Source organism: Mycosarcoma maydis, chromosome 3 (genome assembly GCF_000328475.2).
Source record: "Mycosarcoma maydis chromosome 3, whole genome shotgun sequence".
NCBI lineage: Eukaryota > Fungi > Basidiomycota > Ustilaginomycetes > Ustilaginales > Mycosarcoma > Mycosarcoma maydis.
The window spans coordinates 1064882-1086458 of record NC_026480.1 but is presented as its reverse complement, the minus strand read 5'-3'; the positions used below and the strand labels follow the sequence as shown (position 1 = coordinate 1086458).

The window sequence follows — 21577 nt, the reverse complement described above, 5'->3', positions numbered from 1 at the left end:
GAGATTTGAGCGAGCTATAGAAGGGATTCGGAGAGAAGGTGAGGATGAGGGTGAGGATGTGGTCTGGTCGGAGCTCGAGTGGTCTCCTTAAGTAGATGTCAAGGACTCTCCAAGAGACGTTTCGGGAGTTCATCACAAGTGGTGACTGTTTCGAAGCCATCAGCAAGCCTCGGAGTGTCTCTGACACTCGCGACGATATCGCCCACATCACCAGTCACGAGTGCCTTGCAACCAGAGAACCTCATACGCGCTGTTTGCGCACGCACTCATGCCGTCACGAAAAGGTGGGACACTCTCATTACGATAACACACCTTCATCAGCTTCATTCCACTCCCTGATTTGGCGAATTGATAGCACATTCATAACCGTGCTCACGACATGCATCGCAAACCACACTGTTTCCGCTTCAAGTGAACCCACCGCCGCAGGACAGTGGGTCAAGATGCCGGGATCGGGGTGGGGAAAACGCCCGGAGGCGGAGCGAGACGATCCGAGCTCGCAGAGATGAGTGTCAGATTATCCAGGTCTTGCTGAAGCTTTCGTCGAGGAGACGCACTGAGCGCACGCCATCGCGCCTTTCGTTTCTCGCCGACCCACAACGTGAGTGCGGTGGGTCAAGAGCGTCAGTTTCACAACTTTCGAGAACAGCCGGGGTCAGTCGGGGTGGGACACACGATCTTGGCGTTTGGCTTTTGTTCATCTCAGGGATCTGATGGACCAGAAGCGAGCCTGTGCTTCAACTTGTGCTCCTTTGCGTTGCCAGTAATTAGATTGACGGCCCCCTGTTCTTGGACAGTCTGGGGAGGCTCTGTCCATTTCTCCGTGAGGACGTCGGTTTCGTCTCGTTGGCTTGATTGCGACGATGGTGGTCAAAAAAGCAAGTAAAACCCACTCAATCAGATCCGCGAAAACAAAATTACGGACCTGCTTTGATGCAAATCTAGAGTCACCAAAAGAGGGTGCGGATGTAATCAGTGGCGATCTCAATTGACAAAGAGAGTGTGTCACCAGCAGTGCACTCTTGATAAACTGCTACAGGACGATACCATATCTTAGCAGCCGCCACCACCACCACCACCGCCACACCCCCCTCCTCCGCCTCCACCCCCGCACCCTCCACCACCGCCACCGCATCCAACGCCGGCGGCAAACGCAGTACTAGCCATCAAGCTTCCCGCGCCATTAACAGTGATGGTTGACAGTCCGTAGACACCATATTTGCTGTAAGCATCAAGAGTAGCATCGCCAGTCGATCCTCGGCTGACATAGTGGGTGTTGTAAAGTGGGCTGTAGTAAAACGGATACAGACCGGGAGTGTTGTATCCGAACCTGTTCAGAAGAAATGAACCGACATGCCCAAAAAAAAAAAGTCAATAAGATGTGTGGACGTCACCATGTTGGCGTCGACTTGGTGGGATCAAGGACGACTTACACAAATGCACTTTCGTGGCCTTCTCGGCGCTTCGCCCGTGCCCACTCCTTGACCATCTCTTCACGAAGCCTGTCATGACGGTGCTCCTCCTCTTTGACAATCACAGCCGAGTGGGCACTGGGATGAGTGGCGTCCTGCCAGATGGCTGCGTCGTCCCGCTCGTCGCCTGGAAGTGCCTTTGAGGCTCGCCACTTTCCCTTTAGGCGCTTCGTGAATCCTGAAGTTGCTTCGGATGAATCAACAACGGCACCGCTGTTACTACTGCCGAGCAGAGCCTTGAGCTTTTTTATGGCTCCCGGATTGTTGTACACACAGCCGCAGAGCGAGTAAGGCTGACTGTAACGTTGCTTCCAGAGCGCGGCAGTGCGGTCAAAGGCATCTTTGAGAATTCCCGTCTCGATGGCGTCGTCGTGGTTGATGAAGCGGCCAACGATGTCGAAAGTTTGGTCGTAGTAACGAGCTTGTAGCTGGTGTGTGTGCCAGCAGAGATCGATATCGAGCGTTGGCGTGAGCAGCGTGTGAGTGGACGCCATCAAGTCCATAAATTTGCTGTAGCGAATCAAGCTACGAGAAAGGACGTCATCTAGCACACCCTGGTCTAGGAGATGATGGTGTTTGGACCATCCGAGCTTCTCCATCTCGATGTTGAAGCTCGTTTGGCGCTTGACTGCATCGACGACGTCACAGAGGCCTTCGCCGTACGCGGCAGCATTACCGTTCTGGTAGCAGCGCATGAGTATAGCAATGCGTGTCATCTGCTGTGCCTTGTGTTGGGGCATCTTGATCATGGGCTGGACGGCGGAACTCAGCCAGCGTTCCTCGAACCACCGACGGAAGGCGGTCATACTGTAGTCGCACCGAGCGGCCACATTGTTGATTTCCAGTAGGTGTTTCCAATTTGTAGGATTGTGAAATCTTGTGTGACCAGCTTGACTGGGTTTCTCGTGGCGGAATATGGGCAGGAGGAGGGCCTCTCCAAAGTAGTCTTGGGAGGGGCGTTTCTTGTCCGTGTCGCCGAGCATGGTGCCGGCCATAAAAAAGACACCTCTTTCGGCATTGGGTCGACCAGGCGATCTTCGCCAAACTGTATAGTCGTTGAGGAAGCGACGCATCTGGAGATGGTCGGCAGTGATGGGTTGGGCGCAGTTGGTGGTGTTGGTGCAAAGGCGCTCCCAGCCGGTTTCGCCAATGCCGACTTGGTTCGGCCGGTCGCCAACGCCGGTCCAGGGGATGTATTGAGGCGCTGAGCAGCGAGGGCACTCGATCCGAAGACCAAAGATGGTACCGCCGTGCGTCTCCTGGGCGTTGGTAGGAGGGCCGGGAGGCGGTTGCAGGCAGAGATCCCATGGCTGCTTGGAGCGCTGGGTGGTGATAGATTCGAGCCAGTAGGCCTTTGCTAGCTCGACGTCGTTGAAAATGGGAAGAGTTGGATGAATGCGCTTGGCGAGCTGATGAAGCGGATAGTCGAACAAGGAGAGGGAGAATCGGCTGCGAAGGCGTTGCGAATCTTCTTCCTTGCGGAGCGGGTTGAGATGGTAAGCGTGAAGCATAAGTGCAACATCGATAGGTGGAAGGGCAAAGTCGGGAAGCTCAAAGCCTTCAAGAAGGGTATTTTGGTGGTCAGGCCGATCCTGAGCACGTTTTGGTTTGAGCACCGTGTTATAGTAGGTAGCGAGCGGTTCAGAAGCGAGCACATTGGTGCAATAGAGCTCGAGACGGTAAGCAGCGCGATTGAGATAGATGTTCCAACGACGTTCTCGGAGGAGCTGCTGGCTCATCTCGGCTTGAGCCTCATCAGCTTCCTGCTGAGTCGGGCGGTGACCCGTCTTGGAGCTGATAGGTTGGAGTGGCTCCGCAACTGGATGGTAGGGTGGAGGGGGTGCCTGGATGCCGGGCTCGTCGATGTGACCTGCATCTTGGTGGCAAGTGGGATAGTCAAAGTACTCGGTGCCGTCATGAACAGCCTGACGTAGTCGATCAAAGACGTCGAGAAGCTTGAGATGGTCTTTGAGCTGATCGAGGGTGCAGAGCTGCTTTTTGACATTTCTGTAGCCGATTCGAACGCCTTCGCTGATGGCCTTTTCAAGCTCTTTACGCTCGTGAGGCGCCAGGCCGGGTCCATCGCAGATCTTGAGGGAGGCGTTGGCCAGTATAGAGGCAATGCGGTCGACCTCGCCGGAAGGACCAGGTGCAGGAGTAGCAGAGTCGGTGAATTCGTAGGCAGGTGCTAGCTCACCTGGGCTATCATTTGAGCTGGACGTTGAGCCGTTGCTCAACGGTGGAGTGAGACTTTGTGTCATGGTGGAAGATGGAACGCCAGAACGCGATGATGGTTGCGATGGTGGACGAGAGGTGTATGTGTGTAGGTGACGTTTGCCTTGTAGCTTATAAGGGGGATATGTGCACAGAGGCCAGGGTCCAGCGAAATGGGCCATCTGTGAATGTGGGGGCGGGCTCTAGCTACAGGCGAGACGCTGAGAACAATCACCAATCGCCATCACGGATTGTGAATGCTGCGCAACAAACGACAATGAAAGGCGGTTCTGGCTTCTACGCCTTATCTAAGGCGTGATCAAGCGTGAAGGTGTATGCACAATGCGGGGTATTAGCGTGCAGGCTCGGAGAAGCTCTTTCCGATGGCAACTTTTGCCGCATCGCCGGATCGACGTCCGAAAAGTTGAATGAAGATTACAACCCAAGTCCGCATCCGCCCGGGGCTCGAAGCTCAGGGCAAACAACCACGAATACCTTGAGAGCGGGCGAGACCGCCAAGCTCCATAAACATCTCCTCGGGACCAGGTCTCCATTCTGACCCGGACCGCCTCCACCTTCTTCTCTGCCGCAATCACTCCCCCGAAGGAGACTTGAGGAGTCCCTCCGCCAGGCTGGTCCCCTGGCCCGGAACCAGCGACTCACTTCCTTCAAACAGGTCCTAAATGAGCCAAAATTCGCTACAGCGGTGACTGCGTACCTGAGAGCGCGCTTTCTGGCTCACAGTCACACGGCTGTCGCCCAGCCCATAACCATCTCACACCATCACTCTCATCTACCACACCTAGTCCACCTCATTCCAGACACCAATGTCCGGCAGCACGGCCTATCGACCGAGACGTCGTCTGGACCCCCTTGCCCACTCATGCATCATGACTAAGCAGGGGCGGATTTTAACCGTACAGCACATTGCCCCACTGCTAATTATCTAGGTTTTGGACCTGACCTACTTTCTACAGCCTGTATCTTTGATTCGTGATTCTTGATTCCCGCATAAGCCTCTATAGGCTTGGGTCGGTGTCTGAAATAAATAAATAAAACGGCCAAAGTCGTGAGTCTGATTCGCGAATAAGCAGGTGAGAATGTTAAGCCTCGAGATTCTCAACAACTCCTTTCGAGCATCAAGCGTCAAAACACAAACACGAAAGATACTCACGACTTTTGGATTTTTGTGCCAAATTTGGTGCCTAAATTTTTTTTCCTGAACGGAACCGAATCTGAACAAGGTTTTTGTCGTTGGACCCTGAGAGACCACGATTCACAGATTCACGATTCACGATTCACGATTCACGATTCTTGCTCTGATTGACTTCTCTATCACGCCGATTACAACTCCTGCAGCTTCGTCTTCTTCTTCTCCGATCGAGCCAGAAGCGGAGCACAATGTCAGAAATCCGGGTGGTGCATCCTACACCTGACGTAAAGCGTGGCGTACAATACTGGGAAGGCGTCGAGGCAAGCGTCGATGGGGTTCTCGGTGGATTCGGCCACGTCTCTCGAGTGGAGTCGTTAGGGACTCGCTCCTTCCTTCTCGGCTTACTGCCACACCTTTCCTTTTGTGCTCCTGCGTCGTCCAACGTCTCTTCAGCACAATGGAAGAAGGATAGAGTCGCAGAGAGGGGTGGTAAGGGTAAAGCACGCACTCGTGCTCTCGATTGCGGTGCAGGTGTAGGACGTGTGACACAGCACAGCCTACTCCCCATCTTTGACCAGGTACACATGGTCGAGCCCGTTGCCAAGTTTCTCCAAGAAGCCAAGATCCAGTCCAAATCATGGCCCCAAATCTTAACGCCGCCTAGCAAGTCTCCCTTCCAAGCACGCAAAGCGGTTCACTTTCACTGCTCGACGCTGCAAGACTTTGAACCAGGTCGCCCGTATTCTTCTTCTACACGCGTACACGATCGAGACATTGCACCCACCGTGTCCGTCGACGATGAACTGCAACTTCCTACTGCTACACAGGAAGCGCCAAAAGTGGATCAGGATGGTGTAGCAGGGTCGGAAGCAGAGCCAGTGACCTATGACCTGGTGTGGGCGCAGTGGTGCCTGCAGCATCTCTCCGACAAAGACTTGATATCTTTTCTCCAGCGTTCGAAAGCAGCGCTCAAGGACGGCGGCATCATTGGTGTAAAGGAGAACGTATGCACAGAAGAAGCCGACGGCACCGAGCGCGTCTGGTACGACGACGAGGACCACAGTATCACACGTTCGACTAAGGCTTACGAACGTGTCTTTCAGCAAGCTGGTCTCGAAATTGTCAAGTGCGAGGTTCAATTTGGTATGCCAGCCGAGCTGTTTGTTGTCAAGATGTGGGCCTTGCGTTAGCTTACCACGCAGAAAGCTCTCATTTATCACAAGAATACAATCACAAATGCAGATTGAACCTTGGAGAGTTTCCCAAAATCAAGGGAGAGTGTGATTGCGCAAAGAAGACAGATCCACGGGTATATGACAAAAAACTGTAGCGGGCTGCTATGCGGCCGATTTACGGATCTTGTCGAGCATAACTTCCATCCTCGCGCCTAGATTCGGCTGTCCCCTCGCCTGGCCCGTACGACTACCGCTAGGCTTGTTCCACATCTTTTTCTTCTTGAGGCGCTCCTGGTCTTTCTCTGCTTTGCTTCTTGTGTCTGTAGCCTTGGCAGCAGGCTCACTACGAACGGCAGAACCTTTCGGTAGTGGATGTGGTAGTGGCTTGTGGCTCTTTTCTTTGCCGCCTTGTCTTCTCGGTCGTAGATCTTGTTTGCTCGCAGAAAACACTAGATCTGTCTGTATGCTCTCATCATGGCTTGCTTGGTTCTCGGGTGCAAATCGACCTTGGTCTTTAGGTAGTGCAAATGGAAGGTTCGAATCTCCATCATCGTCCGCGGTGATTGCACTCCCTCGCTTTCCCAGTGGGGCAGCATTGGAACTCGTACCGCTCGCTACGCCTGATTTGTCTTGTTTCAGCTGCTTATAGTACTCCTTCTTGACTTTGGCCTTGTGGATGAGCTCAGCTTTGATTCGTTTGTGTTTGCCCAGGTAGGCACCGTCCGGAAGGTGTTTGGGACCTACTTGGAAGCCACCGGCCTTCTTGCCGTTGGATGGGGACGCTGATGTGCGGTGCTTGACCAGCTGCTTCTTGGTGAATTTGGGCGCTGGCATCTGGTCGATACTTGGCTGAGCCTTGGCCTACGATGGTGGATGGAAGGAGGATGAGATCAACAAACCAAGGCAAGAATCGCGATTCACGATGCAACCTATACACTCACCACTCACCACTCTCGACTCACGACTCACGACTTGTCAAGCAACGTGCAAGGCTCCAAATCGTGAATTCTCAAAAACTTGACGCTTGGCAGCAGAGGTGGAGGCTGGAACTGAAATTTTTGATCCAAAAATGATTAAAAAGAATCGTGAATAAGTTAAGCATCGCACAAAAGCGTTGACGCTTCGTGCTTCTTGTTCTTTGTGCAGAAAAGAAGGGTGAAGTTAACTTGGTTAACTCGTGACTTGGATGGAGAGAGACACGAGAGACACGAGAGACCCTTTCCACGAATCGCTTCTTTACAGATTCACTTGTTCTCCTCGTCCAGCATCGCCAACCCAATCTCGGCCTTTCCTCCTAATCGCTGCTCACCATGGGAAAGTCAACCAAGGACAAACGCGACATTTACTACCGTCAGGGAAAGTCAGAGGGCTACCGTGCGCGCTCCGCGTACAAGCTACTTCATCTCAATGAACAGTACGGCTTTCTAGGCGGCGCTGAGGATTACGCTCTCGACGCTGGAGCCGCCTCGACATGCGCGTCCTCATCCGACTCTGCCAACGCGCCCAAAACGACATCTGAAAAGCGCTTTCAAACACCAACCAGGGTTGTCGATCTATGCGCCGCACCTGGATCTTGGTCACAGGTTCTCTCACGACGTCTAGCCTCTGTCCCTGGCTCTCATCTTGTTGCTGTCGATCTGCAAGCCATGGCGCCTCTTCCCGGCGTAACACAGATCATCGGCGATATTACCACTCCCGCAACAGCTGATGCTGTCAGCACCGCCCTCTCTGATGGGCCTTTGTCGAATTCAACGTGCGTCAAAGGCAAAGGCAAGGGCAAAGCGCGAGCTCAACTTATTGTCTGCGATGGCGCACCCGACGTGACCGGCTTACACGATCTAGACGAATACCTGCAATCCCAACTTCTTCTAGCTGCCACGCAAATAACTTTCCGCCTGCTCGAAATAGGCGGCACATTCGTAGCCAAAATCTTCACCCAACACCCGCAGGCCGGGCTGGGAGCCTCGTTGGGCAACATGGATCTCAAAGCTGCTAGGCCCGCCACTTCCGGTGCATTGCTTGCCGATCAGCTTCGTACTTTTTTTGACCGCGTCGATATCGCCAAGCCACGAAGCTCAAGATTGGGTAGTGTGGAGCATTTCCTCGTCTGTCTTGGCTTCAAGCCTCCGCAAAATTTACCGGCTGGTCTTGTGGGCAGTCTCGCCGGGACATTGTCGTCTACTTCGACAGAGGAAGAAGCGAGAGACGATCTCGTTCGGTATGCTCAGAAGCTCAGATCGGAGCTTCAAAGACCCGATGTACCGACTTCAGGTATGGCACAATCGAAAAGGGAACTTTCAGCGATACTCTCATTCGTAGTACACGGCGACTTGAGCGGGTTCGATCAGTAGAATTGCCTCGAAATGGTCAAATCTAGCACATACTGTTCAAAGCCATACATGTTCAGCTTGGTCGATTCATTGATACCTAGGTGTGCATTTCCGAATCGAGGTGTACTTCAGGAATCGGACCTGTTCTCCCAATCATAAACCTTCTTGTCAGACCAGAACTCGCCCGGCTTGGCATCGAGCTTGTTCAAAGCTAGCAGCACCGGCGTCTCGGCACCCTGGTCGAGGGTTTTGTAACCTTTACCCTTGGTCATGTCCGTGTTGACGTAACCAGGGCAGCAAGAGACTACATGCACGTTTTTGCCCTCCTGTTGATACTGCTTGGCCAGCGCTCTCGTATAAGCAATGACGCCGCTCTTGCTCGTAGCGTAGGCCACCCCCTTCCAGCCGTTTTCCTTCCAGCTGCCATCGGCTACAACTTGTTGAAACTCTTTCATGAGTGCGTCGGTATCAGCGATCGTTTCAGAATTGCGGAATCGATCACGTACGTTGTCGCCAAAACCCTTCAAGACGCCCGTCAAGGAAGCAATGTTGACAATCCTGCCGCCGTCCTTGACGTTGATATTTTGGATCATGTCTTGCACAGCATAGTAGTTGGTAGCCACGGTCTGTGTAGCTACGTTGGCATCAAAACCGTCCATAGCGATCCCTGCATTGTTGATAAGAATGTCGACGCCCTCTTTGAGCTCCGAACCGAGCTTGACGATAGATTCATGAGAGGTGGTGTCGAGTTGACGCACTTCGATTGAGACCCGGTCAAGCGTGTCCTGAGCAAGCTCGGATGTGATGGAATTCTTAGCAGCTTCGCCTTTGGCAATGTCTCGTGAGCCGAGATAGATGGTCAGCTTGTCCGATGACGAGGTCGACAAGGGCGAGGTAGGAAACTCGTTGGCGAGCCTGCGAACTATGCCGTAGCCCAGGCCACGGTTGCCTCCCGATACAAGTGCCGTGACCATTGTTGAGATATCGAGGCAAGCTGGGACTGACTTTTAGTTACTTTGGGAACTCTGTGGGTCAAGAAAAATGACAGAAGTAACCTTTATAAGTTAGACGCTGATGTGCAGGGCTGTAAAGTACGATACGTTCTGCTTAGTTGATGACAAGAAGCTGCATGGCCTTCATGTGGAGGTTCACGCTGGCCGACTTTTCTTCGGTTATCGTATAAGTTATACAAGACGACGCAATCACGAATCACGAATGAGTCGATAATTAAAATATTAAATAGCCGTGAGCCAAATCGTGAAGTCCATCGTTCCAGCTACGCAGCCTCCACGCACGAATTGCGTAGCTGTGCTGTACTCACAACTCGTGACTGTAATTATTAACTTAGCGACGTAGATCGTCTCATAGAAAACAAGTCTGTCATAGTCAAGACCACGCTTGTTGCTCGCCTGCCACTTCCATCAATGACTCGAGACAGTGGATCACGAAAACTAAGGCAAGATCGTTCTCCAAAGGCTTATCTAGAGCCATGTCTACGCTAGTTAGGGCATCTGGTAGAGTGCAAGTTGCTGTCGAGTCGCTAGCACGCCCAAGCAGACATGTCGCACGATGCAGTCGACCAATGGTTACATTCGCCACATCAGCTTCCAGCAGCAGACTTACCAATAACATGTCTGTCGGCTCGATATCGAACGGGCTTCTCTATCGCGGAAACAAGCAGTCACAAGGTGTATCATGCGGTCCATTCCGTAACTTGTCACAATCACACTCAGCCGGAAGAGAGCAACTGTCACCAGATATACTGCGCAAACAGCTCGAAGATCAACTCTTCCGTCGTCTTGGGCAAGCCCCTCAAACGCAACAACGCTCAAAACAGCCCGTGCAGTATCAGCGTTTCGGCGGTGAAGGTGGCGGTGGCAGAGGGAGGCGCTCACTTTTCTCATCACGCCCGCCTACGCTGATCCTTGTGGCACTCGGAAGTGCTGGTATCTACTACGTCGTGCATCTTGAGCAAGTCCCAGAAACTGGTCGCTGGAGATTCATCGATGTTAGTGCGGCACAAGAGCATGAAATGGGCCAAGAAACTTTCCGTCAGACGCTGGCAGAGTATCGCGATCGCATCCTCCCTGCCTCGCACCCGTATTCGAGACAAGTACGCTCAGTAGCCAGTCGCATCGTCGCTGCTCTCGACAAAGCTATCGTCGATCAAAATCAGCCACACCACACCAAAGGGGATCCCTATCTCACGCACCACTCGCATGGAGAGGAAGGCGGCATTACATACGGCTCAAGTACTTCGCTTAGCAATGCCGGTGGTGCATCTTGGTTTGGAAGCCAGTCAGGTGCAGGTTTACAGCAGCAGTCCGCGACGAAGTGGGAAGTGTTCGTAATTGATGATCCCAAGCAGAAAAACGCATTCGTACTACCTGGAGGCAAGATCTTCGTCTTTACCGGTATCCTCCCCATCTGCGCCAATGCGGATGGACTGGCCACCGTCCTCGGCCACGAAGTTGCACACCAAGTCGCACGTCACTCTGCCGAAAAGATGTCGGGCTACAAGGTGTTGCTGTTTGGTACCTTTTTATTGGATGCATTTGGCTTTGATATTGGTCTCAGCAGAGCTGCACTCACGCTGCTCCTCTCGCTCCCCAATTCGCGCAAGACCGAGCTCGAAGCGGACTATCTGGGGTTGCGCATCATGAGCCGTGCTTGCTTCGACCCGGCAGAAGCGAGCAAGCTGTGGACGCGCATGAGCGAGTCCGAGGGTGCAAGCGGTGGTGGCGTATTGAGCAGCGCACAGGCGATCCTCTCGACGCACCCTGTGTCGAGTCAACGCATCAAAAACATGCACAAGTGGCTACCAGAGGCACTCGAGACTAGGAGGGCTTCGGATTGTCCTCTTCCAGAGCAAGTTTCGGGATTCCGTGCTGCGGCCGCGTCAGCACGGCAGAACTTCTCGTCGCTATGATCAAAACACCTGATCATCACCCATCTCACATTTGTCCTTCTTTTACAGCGTTTCACCAGTTCTATCACCTAGAAAGTGATGATTCAGTATCAAGCAAGCCAATCGTGAATGATGCTGTTTTCTGCTTTCCGATTGACTAGATTGCAAAGTGCAGCCGATGATAACAATGAAAGATGTGCATGCCGTCTTTACTGAATCTTGGAGTGCAAATTTACTCGCCATGCGCTTGGAGGCAAGGCCTGCAGCTTTCGGGATGCGGGAATGATAAAAGTAATCAAGAGCAAAGTGCCGATGACGACGCAGAGGGTGGATGTCCAGTAGTATCCATCGCGCTCGATGTGGCATTCTCCGCCGGCGGCGGAGCAAGCTGCTTTGCCCAGGTCTGATGTGCATTCGTTGGCGCCGATGCCTTTGGACGCAGTAGCCCACAGCTTGGCGATCTCCGGGTCCTTGAGCAGCGACGAGCTGGATGGCGGTTGGCAACTCGAGATGGTGAAGAGGTCGACGGCTTTGAGCACAAAGTAGCGTGGCCACGTCCCGCCGAGGTTCGAAACCGTGTTGAGCAGTGTCATGTATGTTCCGCCGATCAGCGGGTCGGCGATCTGCGTGTGGAAAGCCGAGATGCCCACGAATTGGACAGTAGATGCGAAGCTCCCAGCGACAGTGCTAGCGATAACAACAAAGAAGTAGCTGGTACCGATAGGCGCTTTGGGCATGCCGTGCACGATAACCATGGAAAGCACTGCGAAGCCGAGGCGGAAGAAGAACGCTACCACCCATGGCTGCAATGCGCGATCGCCTTTGCTCCACCTTGCGGCCAGGTAGCCAAAGATGAGCTGAAATGGGAAGTCGATCAACACGGCCAATGCTAAATCTTCTTTACCAAAGCCCTTTTCAACCAGCTTTAGGCCCGTGACTGCTTCGTTGGCCTGGAAGCCGATCTTGGCGACAAAGTGAATCAGGATAAACGTCTGCACGTGTTTCAGTTGGCAGATCCTCCACATGATCGAGTAGACCTGCTTGACATCCATATCTGGTGCATCGGAGGCTTCTTCGTCTTCCTTCTTGAACACTACCAGCCACACTGTCACCAACAAAAATCCGACAGCCCAGAAGCGCATGTACGAGGAAAGCGAGAGCAGCGGATAGTCCAACGGTGTTGAGCGGAAGTACTTGTTGCTGAACTCGACCGAATTGAATGCCAAGAACACGGTAAAGCTAAGGAAGTAGCCCGAGTTGAGTCCCACAGTTTGCGCCGTGCTTGCGTATGACAAGTTTTCTTGTGAGAGAAGAGTCAACGCCCAGCCATCGACGGCAATGTCTTGGGTAGCAGCAAACAGGATGAGTACGAAGAAGATGAGAGTTATGAGCTTGACGTTGGGCAAGTCGGCCAATAGAAGCTGGTCGACGTTGGAAGAGAGGTACCAGAACATGACGCCGACCACCGCCTGGATGGGAACAATCCAGCTTTTACGACGACCAAGGGAGATGGTGCCGAAGAGCGGAAGCCGTAACTGATTGACAAACGTCGAATCGACGATAGGACTCCAAAAAAGCTTGAGCGAATAAGGGTAGGTGCAGAGCATAAAGAAGCCGATATCGCCGTAGCTCAGCTTGGACTTGAGCAAAAAGGGCATGGTACCGAAAGCAAGTCCCACAGGTACACCTTGCAGAAGGTATAGAATGACAAGCAGGATCATGGCCTTCTGGTCCTGGGGTGAGAGATCCATAAATCCGGACGCCTCTTGGCTGGTTTGGGATTCAGAGACCGAGACACCGCTCTTGCCATCGACGGGCGGTGATGCTGGAATAAGAAGCGCATCCTTGCTAGTTGTGGGGGTACTTCCCTCTTCCGCCTTCAAAGATTGTCGTGATTCTAGCAAGCCAGGCTTTTCTACAGTCTCCGAGCTGGGTGTGCCGTTGGGGAAGGCGGCTGTAGGTCGTTGGCGAAGTTTGACATCGCTGCCTTTTGAAGATGAGGATGAGCTCTTGGTGCTCTTTCCTTTCGCCATGGTAGCCTTCTAAGAAAGCGTCCTAATGAACAAGGAAGAGGGACGTGGTGAACGAAAAGCTAAAGAGAGGCGAAGGGCGCCAGTGGGCATCACATATGTTGCAGCGCTGTACAGACCAAAATGTGTACATTTTGCGGCTTAGGAATCGTGAATATTCCCTTGCGTGTCGACGCGTTCCACGTCGATGGCTGCTGCGCAATTGAGCGGTTCTTCCAAAGCAACAGTCACGAGTCACAAGCGTCAAGTTCCACAGGCTGTGGGCCGATAGGAATTTTTAATACATGTTAGGCCTCATTAGTACACAATAGAGAAATTATCTCTCATGTCGTGAATCTTACAAGCAAGGTGGGAAATCGCGATCCACATCGTAAAACAAAGCACGAAGCACAAAGCTCGGTGTCGCAGTCACGAGTATTCATGATTGATACACCACCAAATGATAGCTGGTACACATGCTCTATAAAGGGGCTGTATGTGCCTTTGATACACCGGCAACAGCCTTGACCTGAGTGCGGAGGAGGCGAGTCATGGCTTTCACTTCGCGATTCATTCCTGGACGGTGCACTAGTCGTGTTGTACACCAAGCTTGTTTTTTTCAATCACGAAAGTGAATCAGGAATATTCAATCTGTGAACCTCACGGTGGATTTATCGCCGCGAGATGCCGTAGATAAGAAAAAGCAGCGGCAAGATGATCCACGATTTCGACTTCGACAAGCTAGAAAACGAGGCGAAATGTTGACCAACTCGTAACTCTTCCGGCAACTCGTAACCTAACTCTTACTTGATAGAAACAGCAAGATGATTGATAACGATTGTCCATCATCTAGCACACAGAAGTTTAGATAAGCGCAGTTGCAAGTGTCTCGCAGACCACATGGTCAACGCACTCTGCTTCTGCACTTTCTTTCCATCCCTTTATTTTTTTTCTCTTTCTTTTCCATCTCTTCTTGATTGCTCCCAACCCACCGAGATTCACGATTCTGAAAGACGTTCGGTCAGTTGTAAATCATGAACCAGTGAATAGGCTCACAATCACGAATGCATCGATGTATGTTTGACACTCTTATGGTGCAGCGGTCTTGCATCAACCGATTTCGAGTCGCTCTTCTCCGAAGCTGAGCACTGATGCTCACTCCGTTATCATAGTCTGTGAGACTTCTGCAATCTGAGTTCCCCTTGAGGCTTTAGGCTTGGTCGTCACCTTGCCTTTGTCCAACCATCTGCAACCTTGTCGTTCCTACCGAGCTTTGTAAAGCAGATCCACAATGTCGTCCCCTGTCACTGGAATCGTCGTGCTCATCCGACATGGTGATCGACTAGGCTTCTACCAGTCCCCGACAAAGTACACTGCCTCTCAAACCAACCTCACCGTTTTGGGATACCTCCAGGAGCTCAACAGCGGTGCCCAGCTGCGATCCCGTTACCTCGACCCAAGCTCGCCATACCTCATTCAGGGAGTCGACACTGCTGCAGCTGAGAACGTCAAAGTCGAGGTTCAGGCGGATGCAGGTGGCGAAGGCGGCGTCATTGTCGAGAGTGTCAATGCCTTCATGCAGGGAATGTACCCTGCTTTCAACGATTCCCTCTCGCTTGCCAACGGCACGACAGTGTCGTGGGATAATCGTGCACAGCTCATTCCCGTACAGACCATCGAGCCAGAACAGTCGTTTGTCATGGAGCCTTGGACATTGTGCGAAAAGTTTGACGACTTTACCAGCGAGTTCTACAATAGCAGCAGCTTCGAGAAACAGGCAGCTATCGCTAAGCCCTTTTACGACTCTATTCCTGCTTCGATCATAGGCAATCGTCCAAAGACACTTGTCAACGCCTACAACGTGTTTGATTTTCTGAACGTAGAGAAGATCCACAACGCGACTCTGGCGCCATTGATCACAGACGAGATGCTGTCCAACGCCCTGACATGGGCTGAGTATCACGAGGCTGGTGTGTTTGGTGACAAAAGCCCCGAATCCCTTGGAAGCATTGCAGGTCGAGGAATGCTCAATCCACTCACCGATGCTATCTCCAGAGTTGCAAACGCCTCCGACCCCCTCAAGCTGTCCGTGATTGGCGCATCGTACAAGCCGTTCTTCTCGCTTTTCAGCCTGTTTCAGATTGATCAGCTGCAAGGGAAGCTGGTCGACTACGCTTCCGCCATGGTCTTTGAAATCCACGAGGACAAATCGCTCCAGCTTTACTTCCGTAACGGCTCGTACGGCAGCCTGGAACCGTACGAGATTCGAAGCTCTCCCTTCTCGGTCGACCTCTTTCTGCAAGCCTACAACCCAATGAAGCTAGAGACACTTGCAGACTGGTGCAATGCATGCGGCGAAACCACCGCACGAGGCTGTGCAGCGCTCAATGCCCTGAACGGCACGGGAAGTGGGGGCAAGTATTCGGACGTAACATCGACGACGGGCAAGCATCAAGTGTCGCCTGTAGTAGCCGGTCTCATCGGCGCCTTGGTCGGTCTTGTTGTGGCTCTCGTCTTTGTGACGGGATTGGCTTCTCTGACTGGCTTGACGGTGGTCAAGCGTGGAAAGGCCACCTATTCTAGACGTCAGCATCTGCTTGCCCCAGGATCCACCAGCACCGTGAACCATGCAGGCAACAGTATAGAGCTTCATTCTGATCTGGATCGCAAAGAGTCTCATGTAGCCTGATACACGATACACGATTGATCGCATCAATCAGAATTCTTGATTGTTCTTTTCAGTAACTAAGATAAATCATGAAGCTGTGAATGCAGCTCTTACTTCTCGCGAGTCACGAGTCGTGAGCCATGAGTGCGGATCTCGGAATTTCGTTGCGCTTCGCTGCTTATTCAAGAAGGCAAGACTGGTTGTGATAACTCCACAACGTCTTTTCAAAGACGCTTGTTGCGCAGGCTTTCGATCTTGATCCATTCATCTGCACGATCATACTCTGAATTGACACCGACTACACTAAGACAATGTCGCTGTTGAAATCTTTCGGTCAGGCGCTGCAGCGCTCGGTCGAGGTGGCTCGAGACGAGACTGCCAAGAGTAAGTCCGCTGACAATCGCATGCACGCGGCGATCAAGCAAGCAAGCACTGACTGATTCAAAATCACTCTCGCCGTTCCTATTTTTTTGTATCAACAGTGATGAGGATGGAAATTTCGCCTACCTCCAAGAACCAGGGAGCTCTGCTTCTCTATGCGATGACCCAGCCCGCGCATCTCTCCAACTTTGCCACCGGGTCCGACTCGGACATCGGCGGACTTTCGCAGTGCCGGCTCGGGCTTGATGACTCATCGCGTGGACGCTTTTACGGTACATTGTCTTCGCAAGTTCCAAGGGGAGGCAAGATAGAGAAGAGCGGCTATGCGGGCTTCCGCAATCGCAACCGACCAACATTGTTCGGCAATCAATGCTGGGACACGACGGTCCACCCCTTCCTCGCTCTTCGCGTGAGGAACAGGCTGGCAAAGAAGCCTCTTACCAATACGGAAAGAGCAGAAGCGGGAGGTGGACTTCGAGCAGCTTTGCATGCTAGCGATCCGTCTGGCCCAGCTGCGAGCCGTGCTGTTCACGCGCTCGGTCTGGGAAGGAAAGAGCTCCCAGGACCCAAGTTTTTCGTCAACGTTCAGACTGACGGCCCCGTGACCAGTGACCTGTTCCAACATCGCCTGTACCTCGATGAGAGCAAAGGATCCGACTGGCAGACAGTGGTGATTCCTTTCGACGACTTTGTTCTCACCAACACGGGTCAAATTTCGAGCTCGCAAGTCTCGATGATGCGCGAAAAGATCCGTACCATCGGCATCTCAGCTGTGCTTGACGTCCCAGTGCCTCCATCGGCATCCAAGCCGATCAGCAAGGACGCACCACCGTCGGCACTGTCCAAAGGTCCGCGCAAGATGAACACGGACGAGCAAGAAGATGATTGGGCGGTGGACGGTGAACTGCGCGGCGAGGGGGGTGACGGTGTAGCGGTGAGGGGAAGCAAGCGCGGTTCTACGTTCAACTTTGACCTGGGCTTGGAGAGTGTCTATGCGGTAGGAGAGCTGGATGAGCTGGATGGATTGTTTCAGAAGTAGCACATTCCAGGTTCGTTGAACAGATAGTTTGCCATCTGATGCTTCCACCAAGACCTACAAAGGCTGGTCTTGTGGCGCTATTCAGTGTGATTGCAGTCGAGGAGACTCTATGGTGGATGCCTTGACACATGGCTCATCTAAGTGTGCTTGTTGTCTGCGCTGGCTGCTATGTAGGCTTGCATCCGAAGTCTACCCCCAATACCTCGGTGAAAAGCTAGATCCGATGGTCTTTCGCATGAGCATGGCAAAGTGGCGTTGGCGAAAGAGTTGGGTAGCGGCAATCATAACCACCGAGAAGGCTCTGTTTGTGCTGCGAGTCTTGAGTGCTGGCGAGGAACGCTTTCCAGCGAAGGCAGCGGTATCGGTCTCTTAAATTCGAGAAAGAGGGCGGACCGGGGATCTCAGCGTCTGTTGAAATTACCGGTCTCGCGTGCACTCCTATTTGAGAAGAAAGCCGGGGTAACGTTAAATCACACAACTCCACTCGCTCACAGCTTCGGTTGGCGGGCAAGTTGCACCAGATGACATGGTGCGCACCATCGGCCATCTTGCCGAGGGGTCTACTTCGGGCAAACACATAAAGAAGTGTAGCTTTGCTCCAAGTTGAGCCTCGGTTGTTTCTCAAACACCATCAACACACTATCCTGCCAACAGACCAGTTTTTCAAGATGGCTATTGATCCGTTGAAGCCGATCCTTCTCGCCGCCGAAGGAGCCGACCTCAAATTTTCGGTGCTTCCATATGGTCTCACGTTCCATAGCATCTCGACCGAAGACGGTGAAGACTTTATTGGTGGACCCGAAGATCCAAAAGATCACCAAGCACGCGGACGAAAGTTCCTCAACCCGATCATTGGACGCTACGCCAACCGTCTGCCCGCGGGAAAGAAACTCAAATACAAGTATGCCAACGGAAAGAGCACTCAGATTGAATTGCCAGAGTTCAGTGCACCCGGTGTAGTACTTCACGGCGGTCCTGAAAGCGACAAGGAGAACAAGGTGGACAGCATCGTCCAACATGGTCCCTTTGACAAATGCTACTGGCAACCGTTGGATACCCAGGACAGCAAGTTTTTTGCCGACTCTGGCTTCACCTCGACCAACAGGCCAAGTGGTAAGGAGAGCAGCTTGATCTTCGCGATCGAATCGCCGGATGGTGATTCTGGCTTTCCTGGACAAGTTCGTGTCGAGACACTGTTGGCCGTGATCCCAAGCTCGGCGACAGATTCGGAACTTGGCAAGTCGGCGGGCAAGCTGCTCGTCCGATACAGAGCAGCTCTTGCATCAGATGGAGCGGTGGAAGCTACGCCATTCAACATGACGCACCACTGGGGTTTCAATCTGTCTGCTTCTAACCAGAAATCGAACGAAGCCGAGAAGGGCACTGTCTTCGAACACGTCTTCCAGCTCTACCCACCTGCTGGTAAGTCGATCTCACATCTCGAACTCGATGCTTCACAGATCGCTACGGGAGAGCTCAAGCCCACCTGTGGACCCTCCGAGTCTTTCTCCACTGTCGGCCAACACCACTGGGACCAGCAAGGTGGCAAGCGTATCGGCCAAGGCATGCCTTCCACCGGCTACGACGACTTCTATGTCTGGGGTCCTTCTGCCATTCCTCAGTCGGACGATATAGACAAGATCGCTACATCCGAGACGAAGCGTGTTCGTCTCACTTCCGAGTCGGCTGGTCGCTCGATCACATTTCACTCGAATCAAGCTGGTGTCCAACTCTGGTCGGCCGGTGCCATGCCTGAACATCCTGCTGACCCAGCGCAGTCGGGCGGATTGATGAAAGAGGCACACCGCAAGGGCTGTCAACCGGCGAGCGGCAACTTCACGGGTGCTTTTGCCGCCATCGAATTCGGCGGTCCTCACTGTGGCTTTCTCGAGCCCAACTTACTCGAGCTCGGTGGACGGGAGGAGATTCTGGAGAAAGGTCGGATATACGACCACTGGGTTGTTGCCGAAGCTTGGCGCAGGTAGAGCGTAATCGTGGTCGTGTTCTGGGCTATTTCACATGGACTGCCCGATTCGTCAGTTTCCTCCCTTCCGATCTAGACATTTTCGTGATCGACAAGTTTCCACTCTGAGTGAAACAATCGATGCTGCGACGTCAGATGCGAGCACGGTCACATCTAACCCTAAGGCAACAGGATCGTTGGTGAGAACGCCAACCACGGTCGAGAAGTGTGAGTTGGAGGATTTCTTTTCCTGGTGGCGATTCGACGCGCTGCCGCAGTTGAAAATGTCGAGGCTAACGCACGCTCTGTGATCCACAAGCGATGCTCCCTTCTGCGGTCTTTGCACAGGATAAGAGTGTGACGTACGGTGATTGTATCCCTGAATCAACACAGCATGTGCTGCCCATTTTAAGATATGTGATACATGCAGTCGTGAGTTGTGAGTATTGAAGAAGGGCTCCTGGTGAAACATAGGATCGACATGACTTGTTCTTTCGCTGCAAATAACCGAGAATGTCGCGTCAGCGTGTGGTAATTGCAAACCAAGGAGGACCAGGTCGATCTTGAATGGTTGATGCCAGGCATGTCACCACTCACACCCTCAAGCAGCAGCAAGCATGTGGTCACTACAGCTGGCAAAGCCTGAATCGTCGAGCTAGTTAACTAGCAATCACGAAGGCAAGTCTTGTGCACCCCGTCGGCGTCGGAGTTGGAAAAAGGTTGAACAGACTGAAAATTCCAACACAGAAACAGGTGAGATTGGCAGAGGCGACCCTTCTTAGCTGTGCAATCGTGAAATTGCCAGCGAGACAGGCGTATGACAGGGTGGCCTCTCTTACTCTCTCGTAATCACAATCACGAATCCAGCAGCCAAAGTCGCAATCACGAATCACGAACTACGAATCGTCACCGTCGCCTTGCCAGGGAACACAGCAGTAACATGTAACTCCTCCTTACGGAATTTGCATCGCTGGCAGGTGCGGTTCTCTTAACCCGTTTGGAGCCTTGTGCCACATTACAGGTGACATCGACATCGAAATCCCACCCTCGTGACTTTAGACTGGAGCGGACCGTGGGAATTTGGATAGGGTTAGAACCAAGCTTTGAACGAGTTGTGAGTATGCGAACAAGGCTTTCGAGGCTTCTTTTCATCTGCTCTCACCAATCACCACGATTCGCTGCACAAAAGAACAAGAACAAAGAAAAGTCATTTTAAATAACTAAAACTCTTGCTTTAGACTCGATGTAGGACGGCATGCTGCAACAATCACGAATATACACGTTTCGTGATTGTGATTGTTTTTCTCAATTGGCCGCACCTTGCTACCGAGGTCCAGGAACATAGCTTTGATGCGGCCGTTGCTGCCGGCAGAAGCTGGTGCGATGCAGAACCTGCCAGCGGCCAGCGCAAGCATGTCAATGCACCCCAAAACGAACAGACTAAGTTGATGTGGTGATCAAGCTCGGCATCTTCTTGTGACATGCCAAGATGTGATCTCACACAGAGGTAAAGCCGCAACCATGAACAAACAGCCTGAATCATGAATGGATGCTTCCATCAACCTCAAATTTAGGTACAGCACGTCAAGTAAAACCCAAGATACAAAGAGAGAAGCCAAATCAGTTGGCTGGGTGTGCGCAGCAGCGAAGACAGAGTCACAGTCACGAGGGTCTTGCTCGCTGTGATCTGCGACAACACCGAGGGTTCCCAACTCTTCTCCGAGCCACTTTCCTGATTTAGTAGCTGCCCCCCTCTTCCACCTCCTTTCCTCCCTTCTTCTCGTTCATTCTTCTCCTCGAAACACGTCCATCCCCCTTGCCCCCGTCCCTGGCTTTGATAGCTTTGATAGCATCAAGTCCATCTCCCCTTCGATATCTTGTTTTGCTCGCTCCTCCTTGCTCAGCATCTTCACCTTCTCGTCCGACCCGCTCCTCGGTAGTCACATAGTCTTTGACAGACGCCACCATCATTCAGCAAACTCTTCTCTCTACCGACTACTGTAGCACGCTCTTCCCACTGCCCCCGTCATATCGAGTACCAATCGTTGCAACGTTAGACTGTTCATCATGCTCCTTCTCAACCATAAGCTCATCCTCTTGGCTTTCCTGGTGCTGGCCCTCTTCTTGAATGCTGCCGACTCGGTCGAAGCCAAGAAGCAGTGCCGTGCCAAGCATCATCACAAAAACCACCACAAGCATCACAAGTCGTCTCCATCCAATTCACACTCGGATGCCACCTCGTCTTCCAACGCCTCGTCCGGAATC

General features: G+C 52.6%; 11 protein-coding genes across 11 annotated transcripts in view; 7 read left to right on the top strand and 4 right to left on the bottom strand.

Moving 5' to 3' along the window:
* Nucleotides 1-1053: 1053 nt before the first annotated feature.
* UMAG_10251 (uncharacterized protein) lies at nt 1054-3733 on the bottom strand (the record flags this gene model as incomplete). Its single annotated transcript, XM_011389646.1, has 2 exons — nt 1054-1330; nt 1434-3733. The coding sequence occupies 2 exons, from the start codon at nt 3731-3733 to the stop codon at nt 1054-1056; spliced, it is 2577 nt and encodes an 858-aa protein (XP_011387948.1).
* A 1354-nt stretch (nt 3734-5087) lies between these two features.
* UMAG_01818 (N-terminal protein methyltransferase) lies at nt 5088-6029 on the top strand (the record flags this gene model as incomplete). Its single annotated transcript, XM_011389465.1, has 1 exon — nt 5088-6029. The coding sequence occupies one exon, from the start codon at nt 5088-5090 to the stop codon at nt 6027-6029; it is 942 nt and encodes a 313-aa protein (XP_011387767.1).
* A 147-nt stretch (nt 6030-6176) lies between these two features.
* Nucleotides 6177-6848, bottom strand: UMAG_01817 (uncharacterized protein; the record flags this gene model as incomplete). The annotated part of the gene is made up of 1 exon (XM_011389464.1): nt 6177-6848. The coding sequence occupies one exon, from the start codon at nt 6846-6848 to the stop codon at nt 6177-6179; it is 672 nt and encodes a 223-aa protein (XP_011387766.1).
* Nucleotides 6849-7324: 476 nt separating this feature from the next.
* Nucleotides 7325-8365, top strand: UMAG_01816 (uncharacterized protein; the record flags this gene model as incomplete). The annotated part of the gene is made up of 1 exon (XM_011389463.1): nt 7325-8365. One exon carries the CDS (start codon nt 7325-7327, stop codon nt 8363-8365), a length of 1041 nt encoding a protein of 346 aa, XP_011387765.1.
* Nucleotides 8366-8472: 107 nt separating this feature from the next.
* Nucleotides 8473-9318, bottom strand: UMAG_01815 (uncharacterized protein; the record flags this gene model as incomplete). Its single annotated transcript, XM_011389462.1, has 1 exon — nt 8473-9318. One exon carries the CDS (start codon nt 9316-9318, stop codon nt 8473-8475), a length of 846 nt encoding a protein of 281 aa, XP_011387764.1.
* Nucleotides 9319-9833: 515 nt separating this feature from the next.
* Nucleotides 9834-11273, top strand: UMAG_01814 (metalloendopeptidase; the record flags this gene model as incomplete). Its single annotated transcript, XM_011389461.1, has 1 exon — nt 9834-11273. The coding sequence occupies one exon, from the start codon at nt 9834-9836 to the stop codon at nt 11271-11273; it is 1440 nt and encodes a 479-aa protein (XP_011387763.1).
* Nucleotides 11274-11461: 188 nt separating this feature from the next.
* On the bottom strand, nt 11462-13285 carry UMAG_01813 (uncharacterized protein; the record flags this gene model as incomplete). The annotated part of the gene is made up of 1 exon (XM_011389460.1): nt 11462-13285. The coding sequence occupies one exon, from the start codon at nt 13283-13285 to the stop codon at nt 11462-11464; it is 1824 nt and encodes a 607-aa protein (XP_011387762.1).
* A 1267-nt stretch (nt 13286-14552) lies between these two features.
* Nucleotides 14553-15950, top strand: UMAG_01812 (uncharacterized protein; the record flags this gene model as incomplete). The annotated part of the gene is made up of 1 exon (XM_011389459.1): nt 14553-15950. The coding sequence occupies one exon, from the start codon at nt 14553-14555 to the stop codon at nt 15948-15950; it is 1398 nt and encodes a 465-aa protein (XP_011387761.1).
* Nucleotides 15951-16240: 290 nt separating this feature from the next.
* Nucleotides 16241-17349, top strand: UMAG_01811 (uncharacterized protein; the record flags this gene model as incomplete). Its single annotated transcript, XM_011389458.1, has 2 exons — nt 16241-16313; nt 16412-17349. The coding sequence occupies 2 exons, from the start codon at nt 16241-16243 to the stop codon at nt 17347-17349; spliced, it is 1011 nt and encodes a 336-aa protein (XP_011387760.1).
* Nucleotides 17350-18017: 668 nt separating this feature from the next.
* UMAG_10248 (uncharacterized protein) lies at nt 18018-19334 on the top strand (the record flags this gene model as incomplete). The annotated part of the gene is made up of 1 exon (XM_011389645.1): nt 18018-19334. One exon carries the CDS (start codon nt 18018-18020, stop codon nt 19332-19334), a length of 1317 nt encoding a protein of 438 aa, XP_011387947.1.
* A 2045-nt stretch (nt 19335-21379) lies between these two features.
* UMAG_15089 (uncharacterized protein) overlaps nt 21380-21577 on the top strand; it is a gene marked incomplete at both ends in the record, with an annotated part of 989 nt that continues 791 nt past the window's right edge. The window contains one exon of the mRNA XM_011389846.1: nt 21380-21577. Within this exon, the coding sequence (XP_011388148.1) occupies nt 21380-21577 (198 nt within the window).